General features: G+C 36.4%; 1 protein-coding gene across 1 annotated transcript; it reads left to right on the top strand.

The window, feature by feature from the left end:
• The first annotated feature begins 6,140 nt into the window (after positions 1–6,140).
• Positions 6,141–8,872, top strand: LOC113774094 (protein FAR1-RELATED SEQUENCE 5-like). The gene is made up of 2 exons (XM_027318660.1): positions 6,141–8,313; positions 8,586–8,872. Exons 1-2 carry the CDS (start codon positions 6,141–6,143, stop codon positions 8,870–8,872), a joined length of 2,460 nt encoding a protein of 819 aa, XP_027174461.1.
• The last annotated feature ends 10,294 nt before the right edge of the window (positions 8,873–19,166 follow it).

Consider the following 19,166-nt stretch of genomic DNA (forward strand, 5'->3'; position numbering starts at 1 on the left):
AGCTACAAAACGAGTACGGCAAAATGGCAGTACTTTATAGAAGAACCCAATCTGCAAAATTTAGGATGATTTTGCACGTCTATGGAAAAATATGTGGGTATAGAAGAACCATCTTTTGTCTTAGTGGGCATAGAAAAACCCAAAGACCAAAAAAAATGTGGATATGGAAGAATCCATTCTTATGATTTTGCAAAATGTTTAGTTTTTACCACTTTGCGTAGACGTCACCCATTCTGCCAAATTTAAGGATGATTGTGCACGTCTCCAAATCCAAGAGGGTAAAATTTTCAACATGGAGCAGAGTGACTTATCTCTTCTCGTTTCCTTTCTATCATTGTCATTTTGATTAATGAGTGCAAAGTTTACAACCCACAAAAGAGTACTGGATTTAGATTGTTACCCCCACCCCAACAAAAAAAAAAAAAGTAAGGTTGATTTTAGCCTTTGCAGAATTACAACTTAATCCACTAACTAAAAGGAACGGATGATCCATAAAAATTAGAGTAAATGGTTCGATACTAGCGTCAAATTTACAAGACAGCTAAGAAACTATAATTTCAGATAATGCGGCAATAAATGTGATTAAATAGTTTAATATGCATAGTTCTCCTTCCATTTGCAGCATTTTTGAATGAAAAATCATCCTTGCAAAAGTAAATGGAAGTAACTTATAGAGGAACCCAATTAAAAAAGAAAATGTAGGACCAATAAAAATAAAAAAAAATGATTGAGGTTTATTAGTTGGCTTTGCACTTTTGACATTTTGAAGAGATTTTATCATCCAACAAGAGGCAAAATGCCGAAAGGTGTTTTGCTGACGTTTGGAATGCAAAAAGGGGTTTCCTTTCTATCATTGTCATTTTGATTAATGAGTGCAAAGTTTACAACCCACAAAAGAGTACTGGATTTAGATTGTTACCCCCACCCCCACCCCCCCCCAACAAAACAAAAAACAAAAAAAAGTAAGGTTGATTTTAGTCTTTGCAGAATTACAACTTAATCCACTAACTAAAAGGAACGGATGATCCATAAAAATTAGAGTAAATGGTTCGATACTAGCGTCAAATTTACAAGACAGCTAAGAAACTGTAATTTCAGATAATGCGGCAATAAATGTGATTAAATAGTTTAATATGCATAGTTCTCCTTCCATTTGCAGCATTTTTGAATGAAAAATCATCCTTGCAAAAGTAAATGGAAGTAACTTATAGAGGAACCCAATTAAAAAAGAAAATGTAGGACCAATAAAAATAAAAAAAAAATGATTGAGGTTTATTAGTTGGCTTTGCATTTTTGACTTTATGAAGAGATTTTATCATCCGACAAGAGGCAAAATGCCGAAAGGTGTTTTGCTGACGTTTGGAATGCAAAAAGGGGTTCGGTGAGAAAGCAGTCCCTCACAGGACTCCAAAAGTTACCGGCTTTTGGAGTTACTGTGGGGATTAGGTTTATTTACGTAAGTTCTTACTTCAGTAAGAAAATGTCAGAAAGAAAACTCATTCTCAGGGGCTTGGGGGGTTTATCTCTTAGCAGCGGGGCACCCTGTGGGGTTTTCTATCCCACATCGGTATTGGGGGGGTTGGGGTTTGGGTAGATAAGTCCCTCACAGGACTCCAAAAGTTACCGGCTTTTGGAGTTACTGTGGGGATTAGGTTTATTTACGTAAGTTCTTACTTCAGTAAGAAAATGTCAGAGAGAAAGCGAAAAAAATTCTATCGTTGCCCAAAAAAAAAAAAATGAGAGAGCGATAAAAATGAAAAAATAGTCAAGAAGAATTTAGCACCTGTCTTATACTCCCGGATAGTGACAAAATTATGCTGAATTTTTTTTTTTTTTACCATTAGCAATTGGTACTAGTCAAAATACATTAACCAAGTATGTTATAATTTCCAGGATGCATACTAATATCAGAGGCACATTCAATATACGTAAATTATGGTAAAATATTAATAAGAAAAAATGTGTGCAAATTAATAAAAATTCATAAACACAAACGATAGTAAAAGTTAAGGTGCCATGTAATACAGTTTCAAATTTCAAATTTACTTTTTGTACAGGTAAACATACTTTTTACACTCGCTAGTGTAAAAAATTATTTATACTGATAGTGTACAAAAATTTAATGCTATTAATAATTCTTCATAAGTTTTTTATAATCAACACTGAATGAGGGCAATGACGAAAATCTAAAATATTACATGAATACTAACACCAAAATCTTTTGCCGTTCTTTCACATATATAAAGATACGAGATAAAATAATTGAGACGTGTACCGTGTTGCTATTTGTGAACCATATGATAGAAAGATTGACTCAAATACTTGGAAATTTTTTTTCTATTAGGCGGTTTAATAATTAATTAAAATTACCATTTTCGTGCTCTTTATAATGCTTTCGCTCTCATTATTGTCATTGTAATACTGCACTCTCCATTTTTCTCACAACAGCAATCAACATGCTCAACCCAAGTCAAAAAAGAAAAATGAATAATAGGATGATCCTACTATATCGTGTTGCAAATTAATTAATTTATATGTTTACTTCTTATCAAGTACTAACTAACCTCTTCTCTTTGCTGTGTCAAGTTATTTTACTGTTTTGCTACTAAATTTTGGTTAGTGTTTTCTAAAGTATTCACATCGATAAACTTTAAGGAAAAATGATCAAAATGGTCCTCACATTTAAAAGAAAATTCATTTTGGGTCCCTCATATATAAAACAATATTGAATAATCTCTCACATAAAATAAGTGTACCAGTTTGATCTCAAAACCTTTTTTGACTGATTTGCTTGCCAAAAACAACATAGTACCCAAGTCATATGCTCATTATTTCGGGGATGAAATAGGAACAAAAATAGCATTGTCCTCAGAAAAAGCCTTCCTACCGTGTCTTCCACCTTCCTTTTTCTCACCGCCAATCCACCACCACCTGCAACTCTTAAAAATCCGGTTTCCGTTACTATTTGGCCTTGAAAGTATGAGCACGTGACTTGAAAGTGCTTTTTTTTTGTCAAAAATTTTGTTGTAAATAGGTTGTTGAACCAAATTAGGATACTTATTATGTGTGAGAGATAATTTTGCATCATTTTATATTTGAGGGAGTCTAAAAGATTTTTTTTTTTGAAACTCAAGGGACCATTTTTGGTCATTTTCTGGAACTTAAATTTACTAACTATTTTTTTTTAATTAAAACTCTTGGATGGTGTTAGGCCTAAATTATTTACTTACTAGATCGAGGCTTACTGACAAGGTTTCATCCCAAATTAAAATAATAACAATTGTTGTTTCATCCCGTAAAACATTTGGGCCCCAATCAAAATTAATATTTTGCTCCGATTATTCAGGCCCGTTCAGGCCTATGAGGGTTCTTATAAATGAAGGCCAGAGTTTTATTTTCATTCATTTCGTGTCACTTGATTAATTAATAGATTTCAAAAATTTCCACTCTAAAGCCCAATTTCTTTAAAATATTGACTGACTTTTTTTTTTTTATAATAAAGCATATTTCATTAAAGGATTACTGGAAATCGTCTAGCACAATTGATATACATTGCTGCCCTGATGGCAGATAAACATGCACTAAAATTATAGATCTGTAATTTAACAAATACATAAGATTTGAGAAATTAAGAACAGATCTAAATAGTACCATAAATTTGAAAAACATATCATAGAATAAGTCGCTGCAGCTCTCTTTGTGCATGCTATAATCGTCAGATCTGCTAATCAACAGTTGTAAGATCCAATAAGAATGATGAGATCTGTCGAGATAGATCCAAATCTGAAATATTCCCTCAGATCTGCTATCCAACTGGTTCAAACTCAAAACTGAAAGTGAGATCTGATGAGAAGACTGAAGAAATTTTAGATCTAACATATAGATCTAAAAAAACTCCAAGATCTAAGAAAATAAAGAACAAAAAACTCAAAAAACTCTCACTAAGATAGTTTAGGAGAGACGAAAACTCTCAATAGGATACCCTAGGAGAGAAGAAAACTCTCACTAGGATACCCTATGAGAGACTTTATTGAATGGAAGGAAGAACAAAGGACAAAGGAAGAGGAAGGGAGACCTTGGCTCAAGGCCAAGATCTCCTCTATGGAGGAGGAAGAGTAGAGGAGGAAACCTAGAGAGAAGGAAGAGAATGGTTGCTGCAGTCTACTAACTAGTAGTAATTGTAAAAATATTGACTGACTTGAGCATTGAAACTTTCATGGAGTCGGTCCCCCGCCTCTTTTAACAGGTCATATTGAAACAAGGAAGCAGGCCAGTTGACTTCAACTTGGGTTGATGCAATTTTTGACATCGACGGCAGAGTTTACATGTTATGGTAAATTCTGTAGTGTATTCACATATTTCAAAGACAGGTGTGGAAAGTAAATTATATGGCAAAGAAGCTGGCACGTAGCAACCTGACATGTACGGAGATGAAGGGAATGTTTCTAAAAAAGTAAGTGGTGACCTATAACCACGGTGAATGTAGCGTACGGCAAATGTTGGAAATGTATTGGGGTGAAACGGAATTAACATAAATATAATGGGGTAAGGAGTAAAAAAAACCCGTTAACTTTATTAAAACAACCCCAATTTTCAACTCTTTCGTCCATAATAACAACGCAGTACCCATATTGGAATGCATTTTAGAATAAATAGCCAACTCTTTATGGCTTTCCTGCACTACAACTAAAGATTAAATCCATTTTGGATTGGTCAATCTTATATTCAAACGGATGTCCCAGTTTAAAAGTTTCAGCACCCCTTGGCTCTCTTCCATTACAACAACATAATACCGAAGGTGGCATAAAGACAGACTGATTTATCGGATAAAAAGAAATTAAACCCGTTGGTGAGTAAAAGACCAGCTCTTTGTGCCTTTCAACCATTACAGTGACAGAGTACCCAACGTGCCTTAAATACAAATGTTGGGTAATGGGATAAAATTTAGTTAAAACGGTTGTCTTATAAACGACCTGCTGTTTACGGCTTTCGTCCATCAGACGTTCAGGAGAACCCAATTTCGTAGAATACAAAATTTTTGATCGAAAAGCATAAAAATTAACAGCCGGTGTCGGTTCTGTTGTATAAAACATCGAAGAAAAAGAGAAAGCAGTACTAAACAAAGCCATGCTGGGGCCACCGAAGAGGAAGCGTATTAGGTACTAAACACACAGCCATGTTGGGGCCCGCAGTGATGCGTGTGTTTGAAGACAGGTGGTGACGTCGGAATCGAAGGCAAAAATTTGGTAAAGAAGAAGTCAAGGCGGAATAGACAGAGGTGGTGTCTACTGGCGTAAATTTAGGCGCAGGCGGTGACGGTAGATATATCTGAGGAAGGCCCTTGCGAAGCTGTGGTGACAGAATGCAGCGGCGTGGAACAGAAGCAGAGAAATCAAAGGTGAGTACTTTTTTGAGTTTTTCCATAACTTTGAAAAATGGAGTAAAATAACGAGTAAAACACATGTACGTCTACTAGGGTGATTTCTACAGTTCTTGTAAGAGGTAATGATAGAGGAATAAGGAATACGAAGTACGGGGTGTAAGACCCTGCGTCTTCGAACGAAGATGTAACGAAACCGGGAAATTATCGCAGTTTATTTGTGCACGGAGCTTTGTGTACGTACGTAGGAAATGTTGGTCCTCTAATTTGTATTAAATAGTGTAAAGGAAATTAAGCAGAAATGAGTGAAGACGTGAAGAAGACGTTGTAACAGGACTAAAGTCTTAAAATAGAGTGATTTGGATGGCCGTGTGGACATCGATAATGGCCCCCATACTGCATTGCGCATGGTTATGTGAAAAGAATTAAAGAAACACACAGTAGAGGTTGAGTTTGTTGGTGTTAATGAAAATGCATGTCGATAGTGGTATTTTGTGCTAAAGGTTGATATAATTGCATCAGCCACACTTATAAAAACTGTGTATATGAATGTTAGAGTAATGTTTATCGTCTGCATTTTGTGAAAGTTGTGAGGTAAAGTATGGTTTGTTAAGTGAAATGATCGTGTATATATGTTTTGTTCCATTAGTAGACGATCAGTATTTATGTTACAAACGAAAGCATATGGGGAGGCTGAAAAAAAAATGTTAAGCGACCATGGTTAGAAAAAGCATTGAACAACCACACAGGGGTTGTAAGTATGGGGCAGGATGGGGTGCTTAAAACTCATGACATGGTGCAGGAAACAGAGAAGGGAAAAATGGGGATGGATGGTTGCGGCAGGTTAATGTCATTTGACCTTAACCAAGAACCTGAGTGTGACCGAGACACATGCAGTGAAGAAAGCGGTGGTTCAATAGGAGGACACGAAGATGAGGAGGCAGATGAATTGGTGGGCGCAATAGGCGTGGATGACGTAATGAAATTAACATTTGACACGGAAGAAGCTGGGGAATTTTATAATTTGTATGCGAAACTAAGCGGATTTGGGATTCGTAAAAGTAATGCCAAACGAGATGAAGATGGCATTTCAAGATTTAGAAAATGGGTATGTTGCTGTGAAGGTTATAGGAATGAAAAGTGGTTTAATTATGAAGACCGGAAAAGAAAAGCAAAAGCAATCAGAAGGACCGGGTGTGGGGCTTGCTTTCGCGTGAAATATGACACAGAATCGGTAAAGTATGTGGTGACACGTTTCATTATGGAGCACAATCACCCGCTGGCATCAGAGGCAAGTGTGCAACACCTTAGGTCATATAGAAAAGTGAGCGATGCAGAATATGCGCAGGCAAAAAGTCTAAAGTTGGTTGGGGCCAGAATATGCCAGATAATGAAACATTTTGTTATCAAAGCCGGAGGGTATAGTAACGTGGGATTTTGCATTAAGGATCTGTATAACCGAATGGACGAGGAACGTAGAAAAGATATTTTTAATGGCGATGCAGAAGGGGCACTTGGGTTCTTGGCAGCGAAGAAGGATGCCGATGACATGTTCTTTTATAAATATCATGTAGATAACGAAGGAAAATTGGCAAGGTTGTTTTGGGCAGATTCTAAATCTCGTGTGGACTTCAGTGTATTTGGAGATGTATTGGTGTTTGATACAACATACAAAACAAATAAATACCGCAAGCCACTAGTTGTACTTGCAGGGGTAAACAACCATTTGAACAGTACTATTTTCGGCTGTGCACTGTTATCAGATGAGAGGATTGAAACATATGAATGGGTGCTAAGTACATTTGTAGAGGCTATGAAAGGTAGAAAGCCAGTAGCAGTGATGACAGATGGGGACAGTGCAATGCGAAGAGCGATAAAGAATCTTCTCCCGGATGCTTGTCACAGGCTATGTTCGTGGCACTTGCATAGGAATGCACGGAGTAATATTCGCTGCGAGGAGTTTAATAACAGGTTGTATGACCTGATGGCGAGAAAGTTTAGCACTCTTGAGTTTGAGGATCGCTGGGCTAGGTTAGTTAATGAATGTGGGGTGGTAGAGAATGAGTGGGTGAAGAAGTTGTACCGTAGGAGAAGGTTATGGGCAGAGGCCTATTTACGCGGTCATTTTTTTGCAGGTATGAGAAGCACTCAAAGGTGTGAGAAAATGAATGCTTTTTTGAATGAGTACTTGAATGAAAAAATGCGACTATATGAATTCGTTAGAAGTTTTGATTTGGCAATAGCATGGCTTCGACATACTGAGAGCAAAGCAGTTCACACAAGCGAAAACACAAAACCAGTCTTAACCACAATCCTGCCCGAATTAGAGGGGAGCGCAGCGGTGGTGTTTACAAGGAATGTGTTCTTCATGGTGAGGAAGCATTTGAACAGGCAGGGACTTCTAATTTCTGAGGGCTGGAGCGAGGATGGAGGGAGTCGTACATATTATTACTCGAAATATGGTGGACACGAAATTAGTTGGAGGGTGGTTTATGATAGGTCAATGGAGAAGCTAATCTGCTCTTGCATGAAATTCGAGTCAAAGGGGATTCCTTGTGCTCACATGTTTCGCGTGATGGTGGTAGAAGGAATGAACAGGATCCCAGAAGCATGCATTTCGAAGCGGTTGACAAAGGGAGTTTACAGTACTAATAATGGAATGAAAGCATTTGTTGCAGACGAACAGCTGACACAAATGGCCAGATATGGCACTTTAAAGTCGAGCTGTAATAGTATGTGTTACTATGCGTCCTACATGGATGATGCGTTTAATGACCTGCAGCAGATGTTTGACAAGCATTCTGTGGACCTAAAGGAGAAGTGGATTGAAAGTGGATATGGGGGAGACGGATTTGCAATGGATTCAAGAGTGATGAACGATAGAAGTAGAAGAACATTCGGGCTGTTAGATCCCAGGGTGTCCCGGTGTAAAGGTGATCACAAGCATGCAGAAACAAAGAAGAAAAGAAAGTGTGGTCATTGCAGGTACTATCGAAAATGCATACGTAGTTATAAGCAATTTGTTAATTGATAAAATACATGAAGTGGACAGTGAAGGTAATAATTATTATGTGGGTATTTTTGAACAGTAGCAAATAAACACATAATTGAAAGTGCATACAAAGTATACAAAGTTATTGGCAGTGCAAGAAAGTTGAAGTGGTGTAATGTTAGCAATGTGCTTAGTTGACGTGGTTACTTGCAGTCACAAATGATTTGACATGTGATATATGGGTTGAAGATTGCAGGCAGGCCACAACCAACGAACATGCCCATACAAAAAGAATTCGCACAACACAGCAGTTCATGATGATCATATGGAAAATTGTTTGGATGAATCGCTGGAAAAATCAATTGAAATTGGTACGGGGTGGAGCGACTCAGGCGAATGGAGAGGACAAGCATTTGCACCACAAGCATGCGGTAGCGGTGGAAGGGACACAGGTGACCAACAAAGAAGTCCAGGAGAAAGATGAGGCACAACTGCTGTGATGGTTCGGTTTGCAGTTACGCAATAAATAAGGCAGGTTTTGGTGAGTAGAGGTGCAAGAGTATTGAAGGTTGCTAGCTAGGTCTAGATGGGTAAGTCACTGTAGTTCCACCGAAGGCGTCATGCACAGAAGGATCACAAGATGCATGACTGTCATGGTTGCGTCGTAAGCACTGTTGTAGCAAATAGTGCTGCTGCACTTGGTTAATAGGAGAGAGTAAGTAGTTGACAAATTGTGTATTACGGTCCTTTTTTGTAAATAGGAAATTAAGTGGAAGCGTATGTTGCGCAAAATCTCTTCGTGGAATAGACGTTTTCCGAAGTGGCTACTTGGGAATCATCTTCAGTTGCCCAGGTTTTGTAAACTGGTGCCTTACGCTGCTGCTATAAACTGCTTTTACGATATGGGCTGTTTGTTCGTCTCCTTGCTATCCTAACCAATGACCGTAAGGCCCAACGCCTTTTGTTTTGCCCATCGTTCCATTCTGGTGTAGGAACAGTAACTTTTGTTTCTCCCCATCTATTTTCATTGCTCACAATGCTTATGCGTCTCTTCAGTGCACCAATGACAATGGTATTATATATGTATTATATATGTATATTAATTTATGCAATATAATTAATATTATGAATTATACATATCTACTAATAGAAATTATTAATTAGTTCGAATAAGTTTAAGAATACATTTGTACTAATATATTTAATTAGCCAATAACTATCAGTTACGATTAATATTTTTTACATCATTTGTACATTTCCATTGGAGTTTACTATTTTACGTAACTTGTTGGCACACGATTAATGAATTTCTTATTATAACAATTATGCAATGTCCGCGTCATGTCCGTAATCTAAATTGCTATTAACATGTAGAAAAAATTCCACATGTTTACTGACACTCCATCCGAACAACTTTGATACCTCTGATGCTCTTTTGGTGACATAGTTAAACAAAAATTGGTATACCCTGTTGGAACAATCCACTTAGGTAGCAATGCTTCGTCAGCCTCCCTCACACTAATTACTGTACAACTGTGTGGAAGCTGGAACACACTAATTACTGTACAACTGTGTGGAAACTTGAACTCATGATATAATGTTGGAGTTGCATTCATACAAAAGGCTTTTCTGTCATGATATAAATAAGTCCGAAAAATGTAATGCAGTAAGTATGATAGATTTATAGTAACAACAACTTGCATTTAAATTGTTTTGTTGTAAATATTTCACTGCAAACTTCAATTGTAGGTGAAGAACAATCTTGGACAGACAAAAAATAAGAACAGGACTATAAATTAGTTGTGGGAAATTGACGGTGACAAATTTTCTATCGAAGCAGTGAAACGGTACAAATTTAGAGAAATAAGTTCAACGTTACCAATTATCTGTGAACTGTTAACATTTTCCGTGTTGGGTGTTCAAATTTTAAATTGTATTAGAAGTACACAACAGACGTGGCGATTGCTCACAGCTCGGCTTTGTTGCTGGGGACTCCCAACTAGTTTGCATGCTCATTCCTCCGGCTACACAACCTTTTTTGCGGTTATGGGCCATGGGTGCTCAGTCTTTGGCATTATGAATTCCCTGACATTCGTGAGCTTTGCCTCTACCAAGGTCTTCCGTAAATGTCTCCGTCCCAGCACTTGTGTTCGGACGCTTAGAAAGACAGGATTCCCAGCCACCAATTCCACCGCGAAGGCAGCGTTTCCCTGCCCCCTTTTGGAGCTTCAATGCACTTTCCAAAATTACCTGTATTTGATGTAGCCTTTGGTCCACCACTTGTGAGTTGGCCGACACATTGGATGCCAAACGAAATATTTCTGCACTTTTTTCTAAGATTTTCTTTCTGAGGCCCATGCACTGAACAAGCAGGTCCTCGTACCAGTGTCTAGGCACCTAAGCGGAAACAAGACAGATGGCTGTATTAATTTTACACAAATTGCTAAAATTAAATGCCGAGTGAAGTACAGGGCGAAGAATGCCATACCACATCACCAACAGCACATGGAAGAGGCAACCCTATTACATCGCCACCAACTCTGTGAATGCCCTCCTGCTGCAGTGATCCATCAGTTTGTATGCACAACACAGACCAGGGAGGGTAATTAATTGGATGTTTCAGTGACGGTGTTGTAGCCTCACTTAGTGGCAACTGGTCACATATATGAATTACGCACTCCTTCCCACTGGGTGGCAACGTGGAGGAAGTCATTGGTTTCATTAGCCTGCTGCGCACAAACTCGTCATACGTAGCATATGGAGGGGGATCTGGGTATAGGCTTGCAATTGGCAGTCCATCAAGCACATCCTGTAGCGTGTTTCCCGAAATTGTATCAGCGCTGTACATATCTGATGGCCGATGGGGAGGTTGCTTTGCACATACACCTGCATACACCTGCCTAATAACCCTCTCGCCCAGGTAGTAAAATCGTCCCATGGGGCCATCCAAGAGCAATCTCGTTGCAGTTAGTTCCTTGGATTTGAGATACCGACTAGGCAATGACATTGCAGGGAAGGGTAGCCAGTTGACCTATGACACACAATTAACAAGCGATGTAACATTGGTTTGTTGAACAGGCGGAACAAATTCATAACAACTGTTAACACGTAGGCGGTAGAAAATGTAAGATGTCGTAAGTACGGGAACTAACGTTGTCCGGGTTAATGGTGTCAATTGCACGGCGAAAATGTTCGATCGTAGACGGTGATTGTCGGCTGGCTCTATTACACGAGCGCCATCGCCACATTCTGGGCAATACGTCCCTCTCGTCCTGTTTCAGTTTATACGGACTTAACTGAAGAATTTCATAAGCCCACACCTACATGTGGTTGTACAAATTATATCCAGCGTTGGAGATGAACACTAACTGCCTGAAAAGTTTATTTAACGGAACAGGGTAATGTCGAATTGACACAGAGTGAAGGCAATTCTGGACTTACCTCCCAAACGAAGCTGTAGCCGCCAAGGCTTTTCGTCCGGCGTCGGGAGACGGCGGACATAAATCTATACAAGGTTGCCATCCCCGCCCCTCCCCAGTTATAATCCCCTATACGATCTACGTCCTCCAGCGCAGGCAGACAGCACAGGTGAATTGTTTCGGCCGTGTTGCTAAGTAAAGTGCGGCCAAGCATGTAGAGAAAGAAAGCTCTAGTTAGATGTGCCAGCTGGACGTCGTCGTTGTCGTCAATGGCCTTGTCTTTGTAGAATGACAATATATCGGTAACTCTGATGGCACCGGCAGAAGCAAAAGGTGGCACCCAACCCAATTGCTCGTTGATGTAATTGGCATTTTCCCTAACATTGTAATCCCACGGAATGGCCAACCCGCCCACTGCAACACCGGTTATACAGGTGAAGTCCAAGGGTGTCAGTGTCATCTCTCCGAAAGGCAAGTGGAACGAGTTTGTTGAGTCCCACCATCGCTCCGCAAGTGCGACAGGCAACTTCCTATCTCTATCAGCCACGGGCAAGTGGCTCAGAAAATCCCCAAACCCAGCAGTAACAACTTTCGCGGCCACCTTACGAGGCAGCCTCTTCCACCACTCCATAACTTCGACTGACGACCCTCTAGGATAAATTGAATAGACTTCCTGTGCATTAATGTAGAACCAATTCAGGCAGTTATATATGAGTATAAACCAAATGAGGGCTTAGGGCAAAATAAGCATAAGTAATTGTCGACATTGATTCTGCAACATGTACCCCCTGTGCAAGGAAAATGTGTGATATGTGGGTTTTCCGATCAAGCAGCAGTTCTTGCGAGTGTTCTTCATCAGCCGGTGGCCGGTACCGATGGAGCCTGCCAATCGCACGACTTTTTTGGAGTTGGATTTAATTCCGAATATTGTGATAGCGCAGCTCTAGTTATCACAAAATCCCTGTCGCCCCACCCGCGATTATGAACAGCTTTGCCGTTAAGTGTTGCGGCCTTGTAGGTGCGTAGGCGTCTTTCTTCGCGAGAAATTTGAATTGTTAGACATTTTGGACGGCTGTCGTCAGGTTGGGCGTGCAATGGGCTTGTACCTGGTAATTAGGGTTGCAAATTGGATAAAATATGTTACAGTGACGGTCGGCGCGTGTGCTATGCATGATTTCATTGGCCTTGACATACATACCCTTCTCAGTTTTACTTGGACGACTAAGGAAACAGTGTTGTGGCCAACCTGCGCGTCGTAAGCAATGAAATGTCTCCGAACGTTTCATTATAGCGAGGGGGAAATTTGGATCAGATTGCCATGAAATAATTTGAATTTATAAACAGAAACTGCAACCCCAAGTTAGGAACAGGGGCAAATTGAAAAGCACCCGTAATGGATGGTCCGGACGATAAACGAATACGGGTTGCCAGAACTGCAATGACACTATGTTGACACGGGCTGTGCAACGCACAGGCACGGCCCTCTAGAACATTAGTTAAATACATACCACCGGCAGTTTTAGTGCACAATGAATAGAAATATAGGAAAAATATTAAGTATAAAAACAATTAAAATTTGCTGTGAAAAGAACTTTCAGACGGTAATGTTAACCCCAATTTATTGTGATTTGGAAAAAGGATTTGTAACCAACATTATGTGTACGTAATGATACCAAAAAAGAAAACAAAGCAAATCCATTATGAGTGCATGATCGGTTTAAGAGCAGCATAGTTTTAATTGTAATTAAATAAACAGTTGTCATAATGTTTCAGAAATTTTAATAATTAGAAAAAATATAGAAAGGCACAAAAACCTGTGACCAGCTTCAACATCAATCAAAAAAATACAAACTTGCATATTTTTCTTTCTTTTTTGAGAGAAATAGCGAGTTAATCTATCCATTTAAATCATGTCTAATAGCATTACAAATAGATGAAAACATTATCTAACCAAATAGTTATAGAATATGTATAGCAAGTTTAAATAAAAACATGAATTGCCATATTTGTAAATCTACATATGCAAATTCAAATTCAACAATTTGTTTGATTGCAATTATGTCTTCTTAATGAAAATAGAATTTTCTAATAATATTTTGTATAGTGACACTCTAAGCTAAAAGCCTCAATACTAACTTCCACCACCAAATGCATTCCTTTGAAAACTGCAACTGTTTTAGCTAGTCAAATCAACAAAATATTATTAACTTCTTTAGCCAAATAGTAATGACATGTCCATTTGAAGTTGCCTAACAATCATCTCAAACTCTAATTACATTATCTATCATTATGGGCAATAAAAAAGGATAAGAGTAAGTCATATAGAACCAAATACATAAGTTAAAGATTCTGAAGTCTAATTTTGCACTTTTTTTATTTCCAAGCTATCATTTGCTAAAATTAAAACCATGAAAATAAACTACCTATCATGGATAGAAGCTAGTAATTCAAAATGTTGAATGAAGACATATAAAATATTATCTTCACATTCTAAATTGCTAGCCCCAACAAATATTTTACACGTCATCCACAGTAACCCCAGTTTGTAAGAATTTTTCACAATTGATAAACTTTATATAAATTAAAATATAATTATCTATCCATCAATTAAGAGATTGGGTTAATTTATAATTTAATAAGCATACTTTTTTTCTTCGTGATGATCGTTTACCTTGGATTTTCATGTATTAGATTTTTTTCTCCTCTATTGTAGTACTATCACCCTATTATCAAATAACAATTATAATAAAAAAATTAGAAATAGAATGAATCTGCCCAAATCACTGTTTTTGATACCTCTAACAATTCTTTCATTGTTAGCGTAAAAATTTTTCATGTAATCACCACTCGTCCTGTTGTCAACCTTAGTTTACTTTTTCCAAAAATAAAAATATGAAAAAGTAGTGTGGCCATAAATAAAAAATGAAAAACTAAAAAAAAGTTTCTTTAGATTTGGGGAAAATATTCACAGCATCACATACGTCTTTTGGGCAGAAAATAAAGTTAGATGAAGAAGAAATAGGTGACAAAACCAATAAGCAAAGGTTGCTCATCAAGACGGAAAAAATGACAAAAAAATACTATGAAATAGTATATACCAAAAACAGACATTAAACGTAGAAGAGTATGATTCATAATTTTTGGACTACGGACGAAAGGAAATTTCAAACCCATTCTTGATCTCCTTAAATGAACTCATTCATTTAGTTATTTATGGGGGAAAATGAAAGAAAGTGCATGAACTAATACAATAGAGAAAAAACAAGTTCAAATGATTAGGATGATAGGGGAAAAAACGGAGTACAAAGTAGAAAGTATATAAGAAACATGTAGTTCACGTGAGGATTTGTTTAATTACCTTTATCTGCAATCAAAAAAGAGAAAGGAAATAAAGCGAACAAAAGAAAAAACTAAGCAAAATGAAGAAAAGAAAAGGAATGGACCACGTGTCAAAGAAAAAGAGATCCACTTGGCAATCATTGGAGTTGCTATAGTAACTCCACTCTGTTCTTATATAATAGGTAGATTTTGTGGAAATAAAGCGAACAAAAGAAAAAACTAAGCAAAATGAAGAAAAGAAAAGGAATGGACCACGTGTCAAAGAAAAAGAGATCCACTTGGCAATCATTGGAGTTGCTATAGTAACTCCACTCTGTTCTTATATAATAGGTAGATTTTGTGGTACAAAATCTTGATTATTAATCAAATTTGCCATGTTATCAGTAATAATTACTATTTATGTATAAAAACTTACTACTACTTGAATTAAACTTACTAAGGTATATTATGAGTGCTTACTAACTAAGGTACTAAGTTTTAATCATTAATAAAAACATCTTATCATTATTTGAAATAAACTTCGTAATACTACTTTGAGATAAGGTTTTAATGTAAAAATTGTACATGCATTCCAAAAAATGGTAAATTTTGATCCTTAATCATTTTTATTGCCATGTTATTAGTAAGAATTACTATTTATGTATAAAAACTTACTATTATTTGAACTAAACTTACTCTTTTAAATGTAAGTTTGGGATATCAAGTAGTAATCTATTTATTTAAAAATTAAGTTTAATACTTATTCCAATTTACCTTTTGAGGTATAAAAGTTACTAATCTATTACACTTAACTTACTATTTTAGATAGGAAACTTACTTCCATAATTTTAGGTGTTATTTTATTTAGGCGAATATGTTCAACAATAAATCAAATGATCGCTAAAAGTGCAACAACGTGTTATATCAGGTAAAAACTATTTCGCTATCATAACTATCGTTTAGTATCTATATCTAAATGTATTGCTGGGGGGGTTTTGGATAAGGAGCTTCAAAAATTATCAAAAGTTTGAATGCTATTTGAATAGAATTTTGCATTTTTTTAATTAAAAAATATTTATCTCTTAACTAATCATGTAACCGGCCCTACAAATCCTATAATCATACTTATATTTTTTCCACATTTCCCTTATGTTTTTTCCACTACCCCATAAAATTCAAACTCCTAAACTTTAACTAACGGATAATAACCACCCCTGTAAAATGATATCTGCAAATTCCAATTCACATCTCACATTTATTACTGACACTTACCATATCACTTAGAGTAATAACTAACCGTTAATTTAAGAAATTCGCAACTACGAAAGTCAAATATCCAAAATATGGGAGCCTGTTTAAATTACAATTTTCACAATTCAACGTATCTTATTGTCATAATATATTTTACTCTCACAATCATTCACAAATTATAAAGGCATTAAAAATAAATAATTTTTTTAATAAAAATTAATTCAAAGGTAGTTAATTCACACGCACACACATATATACATACATATATATATATTCTCATAATGCATATATATATAAGATTATCAAATCGAATGCATAATACTGGTAAGTATTTCATTTTAAAATAAAAAACATGCAATTACATTTATTTCTATCCATATATCATTCATTTTCTAATATAAATTATTATTATTACTTTAAGATCCATCTTTTGCAAAAACACAATTCTTGAATGATTTACAGTTTTTGTCATATTTTGAACTATTGTTAGACAAATCTTAAATTTTAATTATGTTGGTGAAGTTTTTTAACTATTTTGAAATTAAAATGGTATAATTTTTTAATTTATTTTAATAATGTAAGTACCGTGCGTAGCACGGATATTCACACTAGTTGTCCTTGTATGACCGAGCCTGAGAGTTTGAGCATGTTTTGGTTGAATGTTATAATTCAAAATTTGGGGTTTGGAGGGAATAGGTTATATCCATTGTAATCAAAACTCAAACAAAAGTGGGGATAAGCCTGGTTGTCACAACGAACTATATAAAGTGGATTTTTTTCAATAAAAATCAACCCAATTTTCAATAAAATCCTAACTCTTTATACCTTTCCTCTATTATAAGAACCGTGAACCCATTTTACCATAAACAAATTTATTTATCGGATAAAAAAAATTTATTTATCGACAACAAAAAAATGAACCCGTTTCTCAATAAAACATCAGCTCTTTATGGCTTCCCTCCCTTATAAGAAAAGAGTATCCATTTTGCCATAAACAAATTTGTTTATCGCATAAAATAAAAATAAACTCTTTTTTCAATAAAAAACCAGTTCTTTATGACTTTCCTCCATTATATGAATATAGTACCCATTTTTAAAAAAAATATATTATTTATCGAATAATATAAAAATGAACCTGTTTTTCAATAAAACACAAGCTCTTTATAGTTTTCATCTATTATAAGAACAGAGTATCCATTTTTTCATAAATGAATTTATTTATCGGATGAAAAACTAAATATATTTTTCAATAAAACACCAGTTTTTTATGGTTTTCCTCCCTTCACTACAACAAAAAAGGGTATTAGCGACAACAACTTTAGGGGACAAAGGGAGAGCTTGACGCTCTTACCACCTGTATTATAGCAAGGAAAAGGACAATACCTCACCAAAAATTTGGTGGACGGAGAGTCGTGAATTTTGGGTTTTTTTTCCTGATTTTATTCGATGTGGTCTTGTCTGTATGATTGGAAAGTTCAATTTCTGATGTACTTTCAGGGGGGTTTGGCTGTAGCAGCAGGGAAGTGGGGAAGTGGGTGGCTTTCCGGTGGTACCGCCGGCTCAGTATAAGGAGATAAACGAGCCGAGTCCATTGGGATTGAGGCTGAGGAAAAGTCCTTCCCTTTTGGAATTGATCCAAATGAGGCTTTCTCAAGCTAATTCACCTAAGGGTGCAAGTTCAAGTAAAAAAGAGCTTAAAGGGGCCGCTGCTTCTGGTTCGTCTGAGAAGCTCAAGGCTTCAAATTTTCCAGCAACTATTCTGCGAATTGGGACCTGGGAGATTTTAGAAACTTGTTTTATTGGATTGCTTATGATTTCGTTAATTTTGATTGCATGTCTTTGTTGTAATTTGTAGTATAAGTCAAGATATGAAGGGGATTTGGTAGCAAAGTGTTATTTTGCAAAGCATAAGCTTGTACGGGAGGTTCGTGATGGCGGGCTCAAGAAGTTGGGTCCAATATATCTACATTGAAATAACACTTATGATGGTCATTGCATTTATGGGCATTTTAAAAAATAAACTCTGCATAAGCTAAAATTTTCCTAACTATAATTTTTTACATCTGTCATAACTTATTGATGGTTAAAATAATAGCAAGGATTTATGAAATTCTCCATCCCCACATTAATTTAAACTAAATATGAGACTGCATAAGCTGAGAAAACAAAGCAGCATTTCATTTGAACAATCATGAGAGTCCCACTTTCTTCAACTTGAGGGGATGCAGCATCACCATCAGGTGGTCAATCATCATCTTCGAGGAATGAACAAGACATTGTTAGTAGACCTCGAGAAGACATGAAACACCATCACCCAGCTCAGGTAACCGGTCCTTTTAATAGTCTTGAACCAAAATTTGATATTCACTAAAAGTTTCTGACCAACAGAAATGTAAAATGTCATTTTCATTTGATTTATAATCTGTAGTGTTGATAGTATTGGTTGTAATATATTATTGCTCGTTTTGTATTTGTAATGACAAATTGGTTTGTTATTTGGTATACAAATTTTGCTATATCTCAATATTGACATTAATGATGATACCTCTTGCTAAAAAAATGGTTGAAAAAAAATTTAGCAACTACAGTCACAAAGCTGCTTTCGGCAACTTTCTTGCAAGAAAATCATTTAGCTGCATTTGATCGTCTTTGGTAAGGGGTCGATGGTTTTCAATAAAACACCAGGTCTTTGTGACTTTCCTCCATAAATTTTCTATTTTTCCTTTTTCCCCTGAAATAATTTATTACTTGGATAAAATCAGAAACTCCATTATAAGAAAAGGTTTGGAGGGAATAAGTTGTAAGC

Source organism: Coffea eugenioides, chromosome 6 (assembly GCF_003713205.1).
Source record: "Coffea eugenioides isolate CCC68of chromosome 6, Ceug_1.0, whole genome shotgun sequence".
NCBI lineage: Eukaryota > Viridiplantae > Streptophyta > Magnoliopsida > Gentianales > Rubiaceae > Coffea > Coffea eugenioides.

Coding starts and splice junctions, on each gene's coding strand:
- LOC113774094 (XM_027318660.1), top strand. CDS start 6,141: ATGGGGCAGGATGGGGTGCTTAAAACTCATGACATGGTGCAGGAAACA. Junction 8,314..8,585: donor CAGGGTGTCCCGGTGTAAAG/GTGATCACAAGC, acceptor GGTTACTTGCAG/TCACAAATGATTTGACATGT.